General features: G+C 39.2%; 1 protein-coding gene across 7 annotated transcripts in view; it reads right to left on the bottom strand.

The window, feature by feature from the left end:
• The window catches only part of CARMIL1 (capping protein regulator and myosin 1 linker 1), a 197,255-nt gene that overhangs the window by 45,034 nt on the left and 136,694 nt on the right, over window positions 1-15,527 (bottom strand). For all 7 annotated transcript variants that reach the window (XM_082045376.1, XM_082045379.1, XM_082045378.1 and 4 more), the window contains 6 exons: window positions 11,511-11,604; window positions 9,171-9,269; window positions 6,586-6,714; window positions 6,202-6,333; window positions 2,657-2,832; window positions 98-185 (listed from right to left, as the gene is read on the bottom strand). In XM_082045376.1, the coding sequence (XP_081901502.1) occupies window positions 98-185; window positions 2,657-2,832; window positions 6,202-6,333; window positions 6,586-6,714; window positions 9,171-9,269; window positions 11,511-11,604 (718 nt within the window). The remainder of the gene's footprint in view (window positions 1-97; window positions 186-2,656; window positions 2,833-6,201; window positions 6,334-6,585; window positions 6,715-9,170; window positions 9,270-11,510; window positions 11,605-15,527) is intronic.

Raw genomic sequence — 15,527 nt, 5'->3', positions numbered from 1 at the left:
ACAGAGCTGTACTAAGAAGAAACTGAACAAGTTATGAATGTAAATGGCATTGTTAAGATACCCAGCATATTCAGATATCAACCATGCAAATACTCACCAGTTTGTGATGGCAATGGGAAAGTGCATCCAGGATTTCATCTACAACTCGGTCAGACAGGAAAGAAGCCACTGTCAGCTTTACTTCACTGTGTGAGGATTAAAAACGAGACAAATTTTGAATTCTAGCAGGAGAATTTTGTCTTTATTACATGTTCAACAGTGTGACGATTATCCACAGTGCTGTCACTTTATTTGAAGTAAAACATTACAGGGTGTCAGGATACATGACTGCAGGTTTCAGAAATAAACTCATGAATCACACAGTAAACACAAGAGCCTCTGTACCGTATTTAACCTGCTTCTAACATTTTTCTAAGAGCTGAAATGAAAACATCTGGGTAAGAGAACTGAATAAAAACCACATGTGAAACTCAGTATGGAATACTTCGCCACTGAGGAAAGAGAAACATGAATCTCAGATGCACGGGATTAGGACAGTGCTGCCTGTTTAACAGTACTATACTGAACTACAATCCACTAATTTTCTCAGCTTTGTTTTGTGTTTGTCTGTCAGCTGAAGGAGAGCGGTACAGTGTTGCTTCTCCAGACTTTGTCATCACAACTTTGCTTCTTTTTTCGCTCACGGTTACCACTTTCTGTCTCAGGAACTTCATGTCGGCCAGTCCCATTACCCAGACACACATGGAACATCAACACACCCTGTACACTGAATTGAGGTTTCACTGGTAACTTCCTACCAAGGAAATATGTACCTTGAATTGCTCCCCTATGGCCCCGTCTTTGGCCACAGTACTGAAGGCTAAGGCTGAGGAGGGCAGTTGATTTGCAGCTCACAGGCACGTACGCCTGAGCTGCAGCCCAAAGCTCCGTCTCTCCTGCCTGTACAATTTCAAGGCCGACTGCTTCAGCAACACTTAAGAGTTATAGCATGTCCTGAGTTGGAAGGCACCCACAAGGATCACAGAGCTCAACTCCTGTCCCTGCACATGACAACCCCACAGTTCACACTATGTGTCTGAGGGCTTGTCCAGTCTCTTCTTGAACACTGTCAGGCTTGGGGCTGTGACACCTCCCTGGGGAACCTGTTCCAGTGCTCCACCACTCGCTGGCTGAAGAACATTTTCCTAATGTCCAACCTAAACCTCCCCTGGCACATCTTCCTGATGTTCCCTCTGGTTCTGTCACTGGTCACCAGAGAGAAGAGCTCAGCGCCTGCCCCTCCTCCGCCCCTTGTGAGGAACCTGTAGCCGCCATTAAGTCTTCCCTCAGTCTCCTCCAGTCTGAATAGACCAAGTGACTTTAGTTGCTCCTCATATGGCTTCCTCTTCAAACCCTTCACCAATTTTGTGGCCCTTCTCTGGGTTTTTATGTCTGGACTGAGTTGCATTGGATTAACAAAGCTACTTCCATCTGGGGCTAGCAGCACTACTGCTGCAGAAAGGCTGTGGAAAAGGTAAGAAACTCCTTGGAAAGGCAAAGCAAGTCATAGGGAGGCAGAATCGCAGCCAAGCCATGGTGGGAAGAGAATGAGAGTGAAGGGATTTCCATCAGTTACCTACATATTAATTTCAAATGCTGTAAGGCAGGAAGGGTGACACTATGGCACCCTTACCCCCCTGACAGTTGCAGTTTTTACAGGTGGAAGGGGCACTACTATTGTCAGGGTCAAGATTTGTTTGTTAGGACTAAAGTGAAGACAACTCACTCCCTGAACCATTTTATATACTCTGAAGGCATAGCTAAAGTCTTTAACACCTTTTCCTGCCAATTTTGCTGCACTCTGCAAAACTAACTTCTAAGTCTTAGTGTTTTCTTCTGCAAAGATATTAGCATCCCAATGCCAAATGACACGCTTTTCCATCAAGCAGAGAGGATTCCTTAACCAAATGAAGGCAACTGCAAAGGTTTAAGTAAGGGCAACCACATTATACTGCATAAATATATTCTCTGGTATATATTTAATATTAAAAAAAAGATGCAGTAAAAGGTCAGGTAAACGCTTCTCTTTTTCTCTTTTTAAGAGGGAACTAAGAGATGTTTAGGGTAACTGTTTCTGCTCCAGTTTGAATACCTTTCTGCCTGCAGTTTGTTTCTGCTTGCAGTTTGAATATCCAAGCTTCCATTTTTTAAGTCTATCTGTCTGCTGTGCACAACTCTCACACAAACAAAAATGTTTAAAGCAAGTGCTACAGCTACAGGACAAGACCAACAACAGACAAAGTGCTGTTAACACTTAAAGCAAATAAGTACAATTTCCTTCTATTACAGTAATTCAGTGTTACCTGAGAACATCAGTAGGTTTAAAAAAAAAAAAATGTATCAGTCACGAAAATGTTATTTGTGTACCATAAACCAAAACTCTCACTAAGTAAGAGAGAAATGCATGCATTAGTGATCAAGTTAACAACCCTGGAGATTCCAAATATTTAAATCTCGTAAGTACACCAGACCTGTAGGACAATTTCCTTCTCTTTGAATGCCTTAATATGGTTTCTTGTAAGTCACAAAAACATACCAAAAATCTTCTATTACACAAACACACAACCCAAAATCCAAATTCTATACCCAAATTTGTTAGAATACTCTTTTAAAGTACCTGATTTTATTGAGGATATCAATTCCAGATTGCTCCAAGAGGACATTTTTCACAAAAGTGCGTGGGATGGAAATCTTCTCAGTGCTAGCCTCAATCAGGTCTTCACGGATGCGAGCTTTCTTCATCACATTGGGGCAAAGGTTTTCTGCTGCATCCACCATAGACTCAAGGAGTGTCTGCAGCACAGCAAGCAAAAGATAACATCAAGTTTTGAGATTTTCATTACCTGGAAGATCACAGCATTATCCTGGTGCATAGCACTGTGACAGTTTTAGACTTGTAATTTTACAATTTTTCTTCCTCATTTCCAATCCACTTTCCAAACCAGTTACGATATAAAAGGCATCTTACAAAAGTAAAGCTAAGAAGGATCAACGTATTTGTTTTGAAAGTGAGCCACAACTGCACTTGTTTGCCTTTTCAAATATGAAACATTTACATCTCGGTGTGTTTAAATGTCAGAACAATAAATTAGCTTCCCACGTGCAGCCACCACTGCTGCTTCTGTGTGCAACAAAAGCAGTGGATGCTCTGCTACAGCTGCCTCTGCTCTAAACTGAGCCCTGAATCAGCAGTTTTCATCAGTGCTCCAGACCTGCCAATCTGCAAGAGACATCAGTGTATCAAGAAAAGAGACTCATGAGAACTTGGCATATAGTACGGGGCTGGAATATATTCAGAAGTAGCCACAAGTAGGATTTGCAATGGACAAATCTTTAATATAGGTACTGTGTTTACATACGTGGAAGTCCACAGTGAACATTAGGTGCAGTCAACTATTTTTATTCTTTTTTTGATGACTGATTAAAACCCTAAATCAGGACTAAGAAAACCATACACACTCCAGAAACAGGATCATGTAACCTCCAAACCTACTCAGTTTTGTTTATCCTAAAATAAGGTTTCCTCTGCTCATGGTGTAAAGTCAACTTCTTCCCTCTGACACATTCTCTTGGAAAAATCTTTCATATATACCTCAATGCTATGAAGATATGTTATGAAACCCCTTTTAACTGCATTAGATTTATCTCCTACCTGTGCCTGTGAGAAAAGGTAATTCTGGTTTAAATCTTGTTTCACCACCTACTGGTTTCTTTTCCAAACCCCAGACCTGACTAGAGGGCTAAAAAGCCCTCAGTACAGGCACAGGTGAGGGCTCACAAACCCTCACAGAATCTTCTGTGTATGAACTTGTGTCACAAAAAATGCAGGAAAGCTCCAATGTACACACATAGGGATCAGGATGAGACACAAAAACACTACTAGTGCTCCACATCACTGAAACATCTTTCCTCTAATTGCTTTCGATGTTTGTATTCAAAAAAGGTTATGTAGGACTGCAGAGGGTATAAAAGAATCAGCTGGTCATCTGGAAAACTAAATTTTTAATTCATACTGTTTTATCTGCATGCTGATATGTACCCTGTGTACAGTAAAACAGATTTATTTATTAACACAAAGACAAGACTGGAAAAGTTTAAGAAGAGATCCAAGCTCTATTTAAGTGCATCACCTCTCAGTGATGCAACCTCACAGTTACCAATATTGACTGTGAAGGGGCAAACACTTAACTCACAAGGCCACAAGTGCCAGTCAGCAGGTGTGCAGAAACAAACTCCTGCCCACAATCAATGATTCTAAAAATTCAGGGGAAAGGACTGGATGATGACTAAAGATATCTAAAGAAAAAAAATTGAATAGGTGATGGAGTCAAACCCTGTGTACTGAGTTTTGGAGGTAGTTCAAGCACTCCTGCCCTTACAAAACAATATTATCTTGCCTAAGCACTATTTGTCTTGCCTACAATTTTCTCTCGGGCCTTTGCTGACCAAATAAAGTATCTCTGGCTTCTGTGTGTCCACAGTGACACCAGCAGAAGAGAAATGCAATAATTTCTCCTCTGTCCAACTCAACTCACTCCAAGATGTTGCTTGTCCTTATTCTAACTATTCCTTCTCCCCACTTCCCTTCTTTGACATTTAAAAAAAAAAAAATCTTATTTGCCTGAAGAGCATTCATTGACTTTATCCAATTTCCAAACACTTCTTTCTAGAATCAGGCTCTGGTTGCTATGGAAGCTAAAAAAAAACCCCAAAACTCCACAAAGAGCACATAGAACGTTTTTCTGGCAACAGTTACAAAAAGAATTGTACTTATGTGAGCTCCCTTATCTATCTTCACGAATAATAAACTGCATATAATGTTCTGAATTGAGCTTAATATCTGGAAAATACCCTAACTCACATTCAACATTTTTTCCTCCACACAAAGTACACCACCATAGAACTTAAAGGAAAACCTTTCAGCCTTGAGTGTAAAATTAATAAAAATGAGTGTTAGAATATAAAAAGAGCTTTGTGACTTTATAGTTTCTTGTAAGGCACTTAAACTTTAACGTCACAAATATCAAAAGTAAATGTAAAAGGTGGAATGGTTGAGCTAAAGTGCATTTTGCTGTAAATGTGTAAAAGCATAAATAGAAGACCCATTCACTCAATCTCATGCTAGGAACTATAAATAACATTCCAAATGCTGAAGAGGCACTTATTTTCCCTTTCTATAAGACTCCTCAAAATGCACAGGACTTGTTTAAGTGCATGAGCCCTGCACAAAGAGCTGGCCTGACTATTCCCATCCCAATAACAGCCTAGAAGCTCCACAGGGAAGAATCTTGTGGATAAATCACCTTCATGACTGCAGAAATTAAAAACGTGATGCAGAATCTTCACCTTATTACATATAATGGGGAAAGGGAGGAAAATACTGAAAATTCAGCAATATTTTCCTCCTCATTAACCAGATCCCACCAGTTGCTTAAGTTTCCCCACCTTGACTTCTTCCTGGACTGATACCTTTGCACATGCTGTATGAATGACTCTTCCTTGCTTATTATACAATAATATCTAACATAATTGGAGGTAGAAGTTTCTGAGCATGAGCTGGCTGAACACACAGGTGAGAATATTTACAAGATCAGTGATATTTGTTTCAAGAACTGAGGCTTGACAACTTGTGCAAAGATTTCCTGTAAAGCTTCCTGGAATAAATATTGGGGCATTCTCAATACATACAAGTTATCCAAACCAAACACTTCAAATTCTGCATGAGGTTCAGAAGTGGTAACTGCGAAAAAAATTCTGCAATGCAGCCTACAAAGCAGCAGCTTCCACTCCAGTGGGATACCGTAACTAGTGAGGACTTTTCTCCAGGGCATGAAACTTTTTAGGGTGCTTGAGAAATGGCTTTATTAAGGGCCTAAGAGGCAATTGATGTCTTCCCCTTCTAGAAGATAAAATAAGATGATAATAAACAGTATGTGCTCCTTCTGCCCACTGCAAACACTAAAGCAATTTTTTTCATGCCAAAGGGGCAAGTATCCAGATAATAAGGCACGAAGTTATAAGAAACCAATAATGAAAAGATAGCTTACGTACAAATATTCTGAGAGGTAAAAAAGAAGTGTGGCATATTTGCATTTAGCAACAGAAGACATCAGATTTAGTTATTTCTGCATGTGAGAGATAGTAACAGATCTATCCACACACCTTAAGTTGCTCATCCACGACCCTTGTAACTTCTCCAGCCATGGATTCAAGTGTCTCTTGGATTGGATTGGAGAGTGAACCATTTGCTCCTGCCCAAGAAGCTCCACCGAGGTGATACAGATTTGGTAAGAGCTGTAAAGCAGAAAGAGTATCTTCAGAAAGGAGGCTTAGCAATGCCTGTCTTCAAGCATGGACAAAAAGAAGGAAATATCTCTGCTAAACCAAAGTCTTTATAAATTACAATTATTTTGCTGCTTTAGATATTACCTACAGATGATCTCACTTTTTTGTGACACACTGTTATTTTAACTCCCCAAAACTAGAAAAGCTGCAAGCACACACTGAGCTGCTCTCAGTATTACCAGTACAATGGGAAAGGCTTACTGTTTTGGAGTTCTTAGCATCCCGCATAAGGCGTTCTGCAGATTTCACATCTTCCTGTACAGCATCCACACCACAGTTTCTTAGAGAGTTGAGATGATCTTGCACTTTTACACATATTCTGTCAATCATCTACTTGAACAAAAGAAACAGAAAAGATAAAACATCTGAATGTTGGTCAAACTGAATTCAGTCCAGATAGCAAATCAATAGTAGCATGATGAGATTTGTAGTAACAATATAACACTCTGGAAATGCATGATCAGAGCTTGGAGGTCTATCAGTGCTACTGAAGGAAAGCATTATACCTCATAAAGACACACCTAAAGATTGGAAAAATAAATAACAATTTACTATTAGGAAAAAAAAAAAAAAAAGGCAAAAAACTTTGGAATATTTCCCTCCAGTTACCTCCAGGATAACTACAAAGAACAAGTTATCCAGATTAAGTGTTGTTCTGTTTTTTAGAGCAGGTTTAATGCTGAAAATGTTGTCAATATATCTAACACTTAGCTCCAAAGGTCCCTGAATTGTTAAGAAGTTCAGACAGAAAAAAGAAAGCTCTGTCACTATCTATTTAACAAACACTAACAGAGATTTCTCCTGTCTAAGGAAAATGCAATTGCGCAGGCTTCTGGGGTATTCTTTCAAAATGTAAATATTCCTATTTGCAAGCGAACTATAACTATCAAAGCAGAAGTTTCCATCAGACCTCTGACAGTGGCATAAATTTAACTTAATCTGTATCTGCAACACAATTCATTCAACATGCTGCAAATACAGGGCAGGTGGTATATCTGTATCACTACAAGATAAACCAGTAAGAATGTCTGACATATGGTCAGTTTTGATTAAGATATACGGGGCAGAGAGATATAATAGTTAAAAGTCTTTATCAGCTCACACAGCTTTCATTAGAACCGGCTATTTGACATTTCGAATCAACATCTGAGTACAAGTGTCATCATAGACTCCAGAGTTCTAGCATCTCTTTATCATTAGCAAAGAGAATTGAAATAACTTCACAGCATGCTCCTTTTTTGCTCCACTTGACTCTTCCTCTTCAAAGGGTTTTTTGTGGACGTACAAAAAGCTAATTAATTATTATTAGACAGTGCAAAGTCTCATTGGGACATCTGGACTAAAAAAAAAAATAATACACTCTGGGAATAATAATGCAATTCCAGCATATTAACTAAAGAATCTTTTCCAGCTCTCTTTTAAAACTCCTTTAAATCCATACTTATTGTACACAATTTACTATAGAAACGATTAATCTTACTCTGCTTTCAAAATAACAATAAATTGCATTTACTGAAAGCTGTTATATGTGTGGTTGTTGGAGAAAAGCAGAGCTAAAACCACTGAGCTATAAAAAGGTCTAAACTTGATTCATATGGAGATTATTAACTTGGGAAAACAGGTGGCATTGGAAAAGGTAAATTACTGAAATAAAATAAAATGCAGTTTTTAGTGCCAGTACATCTCCACATACCATTTTCTTTGTTGAGAGGTTAGAGTATAATTTCAGGTTCTAGTAACAGTACTCTGTCCCATTAAATTTTAATAACACAGGTAGAAAAAGGCCACTTTGTATTGAGATTCGCCAAAAAAAATATGCAGAGAACAGAGAGAATTTTCACCAACTCAGCTGAAGAGCAAAACAGATACTCATTTGCTGGAGTATCCCATTAGCACAGAACACAACTGGCACAAACAAAGATGGAAGTAAATTTAAAACAAAGGCCATGACAAGTTTTATTCTGCTTACGTCACCTTGCTTCAGTCATACACTGGAGCTGAAAAACAGTCCTGAGGGGTACTGGCAAGAAATGCACTAGAATACAGAGAACGGTGAGCTACCACAGAAAATGCTTGTAGTCCTCTTAAGATAAAGGAAAAAAACAAAACATAAGAAAATGTGGCATTCAGCAAACCTGGTAGTGGTGTACTCTATTGACAAAACAGACAAGCTTTCCAGCTTCAAGTGATATTTTGGGCTGTGTTAGACAGAAAAGCCTTTTCAGCTGTCCAGACTATAAAGAACACGGAAAACTTCCACCTTCCTTTGCTCCATCCCTTTGAGTAAACCTTCTCATGACACCCACAGCTCTGAAGGTGTGAGGTTGATTATGACTTTCTCCCTCTCTCTCTCTCAGGCTATTTGCTCAAGTGGTATCCATGGGCACATACACAGGGTTGCTCGGTGCTAGGCAGAGAGACTGGAACTGACTCAGACACCAGAAGCAGCATCACTGCATGATGATGCTTGCCACACTGATGGGAGTCTACTGAAAAGTCAGGGTCCTCAGCATCAATGAACTAAATTGTTCCCAGTTCCACAGTAGTTCCCTTAGAAATAGCTCAGGTTTTCCTCTACACAGTACTCCTATACATAAGACCTCCCTCTTCCAAAAGCTTTTTTTCCTTCCAAAAATACTATCATCGACAACTATTATTTCTTGGGAAACCAAGTATCACCCACGAAGAACACCCTGCTTTAAGGTACTCTGACAGAATGAGAGACAACTCTGTCCCTAGGCAGATTTTAGACTCCAAGAGCTACCAGTAAGGAAGATGGTTCTCACCTGCTGAGTGGTACTTGTGACAATGCCTTGTTGCAGCCGGTACGCTTGCTCCTGTAGGTATTTTCTGGTCTCGTGATTACGAAGCAAGTAGTTTTCTATCTAAAAATGAAAGTCAGGTTAGGAAACTGATTTGACTCTCTGCATTGTAATTTGCTTTCAATTTCACTGCCATATCAGAAACCAGGACAGGAAAGATTGCCTAAGTATAATTTTGTTTGTTATCTGTCAATCCCATTCTGCATGTCACAATGCTTAATAATCACATTGGCAAACATTCATTCACTCACTGACTAGTGAAAGTGCTTTTGCCAGTGCTTTATGAATTAGTCCTCTATTTGGAACAATTTAGTAAGTTATGCTGACAAAGGAGTAGATCCCAGGCCTGAGAAATATTTAAAGGAACTCTATTCACAAAGTGTTGTAGAGACCACGATGACACAAGACAGCCGATTCATTTCTCTTAGATGCATTTGGTCTGTCGCAAAGAGATGGATTTAAAAAGCAGCATGGTCTGGGGAAAAGATAAAATACCTAGAAGTGCCTGACTGAAGCAGGAGCCTCGGTGTAAAGGTTACTTAAGGTGAAGTAGTACCTGAGAGCTGCTCAGAGACAAGCAATTCCTATCCACAGCTGCTGGTCCCAGACATCCCAACTGTCACCAGCAATGAACACCTACCATCAGCCAGCTTAATGGCACATAAAGTAACTCCCCTAACATGGCTCTGTAAAACTCAGTCAAGTCCAAAATACTCTGCTAGTAAGTTGCTTAAGGTCCATCTGTGGTGATGGATCTGGTCTGAAAGGAAGAGAGGGGAAAAGGATGGGTGGAGTGACCAGCCGGTTGTGATGCAGAGACTAACAGGGACTGACTGTAACCTCTTCGCTCGCATCAGCGGCAAGAACTGGAAGAGCCTGACCGAGCCCCCGTGGTTTATGCGGTTTACCCACACTGAAGTGTGCTGTAGATATGCCAGAGCTGGAGAGGTTAGCTACCATGTCCATCTGGTGCTGGACCAGGGCCAGCAGCACCCTCGCTGTACCCAAGCTGTGGTGCACTGACGCTTGGGGACCCTCCTGAGACATCAGTCAGTCAGTTCAGGTGTCTCTGCGCTGGGCACGACAGCTCAGTCTGTGAGAGCAGGCGTTCCTGCCTGTGTGGCGTTAGCTGTGTTCCCAGCACCCTTCCAGGGACTGTCACCTTATTTTTGGAGAGAGCTTCCGTGTGTCATGTAAAGAAAGCCTGAACCACACATGTTAAAACAAACCCGGGGCCAAACAGTTTCACAGCAACTTTGAAATGAAGAAAATGCTCTTTGTACATAATGACTAATTAACATGTAGAATTTAAATCCCTGTGGCCAGAAGCTTCATGGTATCTTTTTCAAAGACGCATCTATCATTCCAGATATGAACCTATCTACAATTATATTAAACAAGATATAAGAAATATGTCCATCCCCCGTGATTCAGACTTTTTAAAGCCAAATTTAGACCATTTTCATGCATCAAAGAAAAAGGCACTACCAGCACTTTTCCCTGTGAGAATCATTTTACTGAAAATGTCTTTACTAATAAGGGTCATAGATATTTGCTTTTTAATCACAGTTATCTGTAAGAACTATTTATAAGATTTTTATTACCTTAGCCAGGCTGAAGGAAAAGTGTTCATTAAAGACATGTGAACTGTATGCTTTCTGATTGAGCAGGAGGCTCATTTGGAGCACACAAGATTTACTATATTAAAACTCAGATGAGAGTTTTGTAACTCATGCAAGTGGAACAGCTGCAGATACTGTCAACACCTCTTCATCCAAAGGAACAAGTTGGTGCAGTTGTTTATTTAGGGCAATACAGTGCATGAATTTTGTATGTACAATATAAAGCACAGGCTCTAAATATTTTTATCCTCCTCCAAGTTAAAGAGCATCCTTTGTCTTTTATAGTGCTGACTGCACTTTTTATGCCAAAACCAAAAGCGTGTCCTAATAACGTTATGCATATGGAAATACACATGAACAGATATGTAGCAAACACATCAGTTTCTAACTCTCCCTTCCATAGTCCTGCATGCAGCAATACAAGGTCTAGCTTGCAGTGATTTAGTCATGACTTTTTGATATTAAACCATTGTATTCCATCATTCTGCACTCCAACCATTCTTAGGAATAAAAAGCCTTACATGCTCTTGCAGAACTTGATTACCACGTATATGTCCATGCAAATCAATCAATGAATCTAGCCTAGAACTCTTATTCGGCCAAGCGTGAAATCACAGCCACTTAAAATTATTACTTTATATTTTGTGGTTTTATTTCTGTATATTGGCGGTATATGCAATACCTTTTGCAGTGCCTCTTCTGTTTTCTCGGGGTTCGTTTTGAGTGCTTGGGAAGCGTCATTCATCGGTATAGGCATGAATCTCAAAGTATAATTCCTAAAGAAAAATATAAAAAAAAAAGGCTTTTTAAAAACAAAAATTAACATAATTACTGTACCTCCTTATGAATAAACTAGAAGGGAGAAATAAGATGCATCCAGCCTGTTTGTGGAAGATACCATGAATGTATTTTTCACATTTGTAAGTGGACTAACTGGAAGCATGCATATTCCTTTGTGCTGCTAATTCTTCTTTAACACAAGACAGAGGCAGAGATTTTAAAAAGCACAAACTGCAGTTAAGTGGCCAGTGCCCAGTGGCTGTCAACTAAAGGTCTATTTGTCCTCCGTACCTTTGTGTACAGTGTCGGATGACTTTCTCCTCTATCATAACAGAACAAGGAGTGTTGGTGCCTGCTGACAATTCCATCAGATCTAAGTCTAAATGGAAATATTCAGTAACATATAAATAGGAACTACGAGAATGAGTTTTGAAAATGTCGTATTTAATAGCTTCTTGTGTTTACAATAATTCAAAGACACTTACTGAATTTTTAATATAAGCTGACAAAACAAGCACAGCACCTCCACATTATTTTATGCAAACAATTGCCACCTGTATTTTACTTATTTGCTTGGAAAATATTTCCATAGCTCTGTCCATCTGCTGAGATATAGGAATAAAGATAGGGTTTTGGTCTTGAGTCAAAATTGAGTTTAAACTCTGAGAACATAATTTGGCAAGCATGACACAGTTAAACCTAAAATGCTGCATAAACCTAAAATGCTGCATAAACCTAAAATGCTGCACGTCCACACACCTTCAGATATGAATAAATTAAGGCAAAAATATCAGGAAGTTCTTAAAACCTGGAAAGGGAATTATTGCGCCTATTTTCAATTAGCCTTAATTTCTTGCAAACATCTCTTCCTCCTCCTTTGGCTGTCTGCAAATGTCCCACTAGCCGTCTGCTCCTATTCCATCCAGAGCTTCACAAATATGGTTGCAACCATCCATTTTTGAAGACCTTAAAGCTGAAAGTTTCAACTGAATCAACTCCTTTGACTTCAGTGGACCCATCCCCTTCAGCAGACACCTTAACTACTGTGAAACTCCAATGTTCTTTCACCTCCTCTCCCACCAGTTCCTTAGCCACATGAAACACCACTCTCCGAAGGACAGTGGTCTCATGAACTACCAAACACACTGATTCCTCATTGATACTGGCCAACATTTTATCTTAAATGATAACGAAGACTTCTGTGTTTCTTCCCCAACAAAAACATGCCAATGTATAGCTGTCACTGGCAGGCAGTTACTCATGCGGAGTCAGCAAGGTCCCTGTCCTTCCACGGTGTCCAACTGCATCACAGCCAGAAAATTAACTTTTCTTTCTAGTTGTCTTGTCCTTCTTTCAAAAGAACTGTGCAAACTGTACAGACCCTCTTATGTCCTTATGTAATATTAAAAAACAAATAATTGGTTGTCCAACAGCATGAGGACAGTTTTTAAATGTCAAAGATACTGAGCTCAAAGACACAATAATTACAGAACTTGCTGATTGCCTGAGTACTACCTGGCAGGTGGGGTGTTTATTTAGTTAAAAAGAAACAAAGGTAGATTTACAAGATTCTCTGCAGCTGTTTGACACTTAATACATCACTTTCATTGAAATCTATAATTGTCGGTTCTCATGCTAGTAATTATATGCTAAATTCAATTTAGTCAAAGGCTTAGTGCACCCACACACACACACAGAGGAAAGGGGGAAAATGAAAGGCAAGGAGACCTCACAAACACCCAGTCACAGAAGCAGAACTTTGGAAGACCACTACCCTAAGGAAGGCGCTATACTTGGTTTCCTTCCACACAGCATTGTATTGGAATGCCAGTTTATTTTCATCTAAGAATTAACCAGCTCTTAGGGGCAAAAAAATATCAAGAATTTAAAGCTTGTTTTTCAACTTTAGTCATCAGAGCAACCTTTATCTTCACACTTCATTTTTCTGTTTCCTTTGAAGTCTAAAATATTCCTTCATTCTTGTTGTTATTAACACTCCACTTGTCTCTCGTAACAAGAGTACTTTTCTCTACCAACTCAATAATCCAGTAATTTTGTAGGATTCTCTCAACAAATATACCTATATTTAAAGGATGTTAAATTTTGGAGAGGTGCTCAGGGACTGGAAAGGATGTCTCAAAAACTGCCTGTCCCACCCTCTACCTACAGTACATGTGACAACAGTCCTACATTTCATCACATGTTATTTCCCTTGTAGTAACCACTGCTCCACTCATGACATACACTCAGTGCTGCATAGTGATGATTTTACTGCCTGTTCTTTTTTTTTTAAATGGGAGTAAGATCATCTGTTTTGCAGGCTTGGGCATGTGAATTTCATGTCACTGCTATGGGAATGATTTCCAGGTCTCTAATAAATCCCAGCATTTCCCAGCAGATTTTAGAATCTGAGCTATTTCTTCAGTCAGGCCATACAGAAAAAATATATTTTAGAAATGAATGTGGGGCAATACTGTACAGTTCTATGACAGAATGTGCTCTAGGCTGCAAAGCACACAAGCATATGCTTACTTTCACATGCCAATTACAGAGATACAAATCCCTGTTTAATGGCCAGGTTGATCAGGATGCTCACTGTTCTGAAATGCTCTCCTGACCTGACACCTGCCCTGGACTCTAGAGAAGATCCTCTCAGTGTCTCATACCAGCTTCTGGGACACCCTTGGGGCAGCACTGCCCCAACAGCTGAGCTCCTGGAATTCCCTTGCAGGAAGAACATTTTCACACAGCTATAAACAGACGAAGAAAAGCTGGGAGGAGGGGAAAAACCCATCTTCAAATTACTTCATCCTGTTTTGAACTCTGTTATACTCCCTCTCAATTCTCCGCAGCCTCTTTATCATACTCTGAGAGCTTAGCTTTCTTCTTTTTTTCGTGGTTTAGTATATGACTATTTTTCTCAATTGCAAAACTAAAACAACATGCACAACACACATACCCCCAAGCACCTTCAGTATATTTCATTCCACTTTGAGCAACCAAGAATTCTTTCCTACAGAATATTGATGGTTTCTTGTATTTTTAGGAAACATATGGTGCAGGATGTTCTCAATATGCCTTTGAGATGGATTGTATAAAGACTAATTGTTTTCAGCCAGTATTGACAGTCTCTCTCTCGCAAGTCTAAACCTTTGTTGCTTGTGCCTTAGTTTGTGATTTTATCAAAGGTTTTAACAATTTTAAAATGTTACAGGAGACATAAAATGACCTCAGTTTCCAAGCTAAACAAATTAGATGTCACCTCAGTAAAGTACAATGTCACACAATAATCTGTAGCATTTCTTTTTTTTCTGCTTAGATGATTTGCTTTTGCCTTAGGATTTCCTCCTCCTTTCTATTTACTTATCCAAGCACTTCAGAACAGAAAAGTAAAATTGAGGCTAACAAGAAAATAAGCATATTTTCCTTTCTACCAAACTTTCTTATAAATGTACATGCTATTGTTCTCTAAAAGAGAAATGTCTGCAAGCCGACAAACAAACTTTGCAAATTATTATTCACTATCATCAATGGAATCATTCCAAGATTATTTGCTTAATTATACATCATTTATATAATTTCCCCCATCAGTGAAACAGAATTCATTTTGAAACCAAGTATAAAAACTACAACAGTTTCATAAAACAAGTACCTCTATAAGCTCTAGCCCCATAACCCCTCTGAGGATTAAGATGCTCCCCTAAGTAGTTATAAAGTTTTGCAAGATGTGTTGCCTAGAAACTAGCAACTGTACGTTACCTTCAACTTCTTAAGAGAATCTTTGTTCCTCTCTGAGGGATTTAATGATGTGAACCAACTGCAACTGCTGCTTAATTTAAATCTGTAATTTTTCCCTCTTAAGAAAAGTAATAATAACATATAAAGAAATGTGACGGAGATAGAGAGAGATGAAAGTCAT

Source organism: Streptopelia decaocto (genome assembly GCF_964273445.1).
Source record: "Streptopelia decaocto genome assembly, chromosome: 2".
In the NCBI taxonomy this organism is placed as follows: domain Eukaryota; kingdom Metazoa; phylum Chordata; class Aves; order Columbiformes; family Columbidae; genus Streptopelia; species Streptopelia decaocto.
The sequence above is the reverse complement of the archived record's forward strand: the minus strand, read 5'-3'. Positions and strand labels throughout refer to the sequence as shown.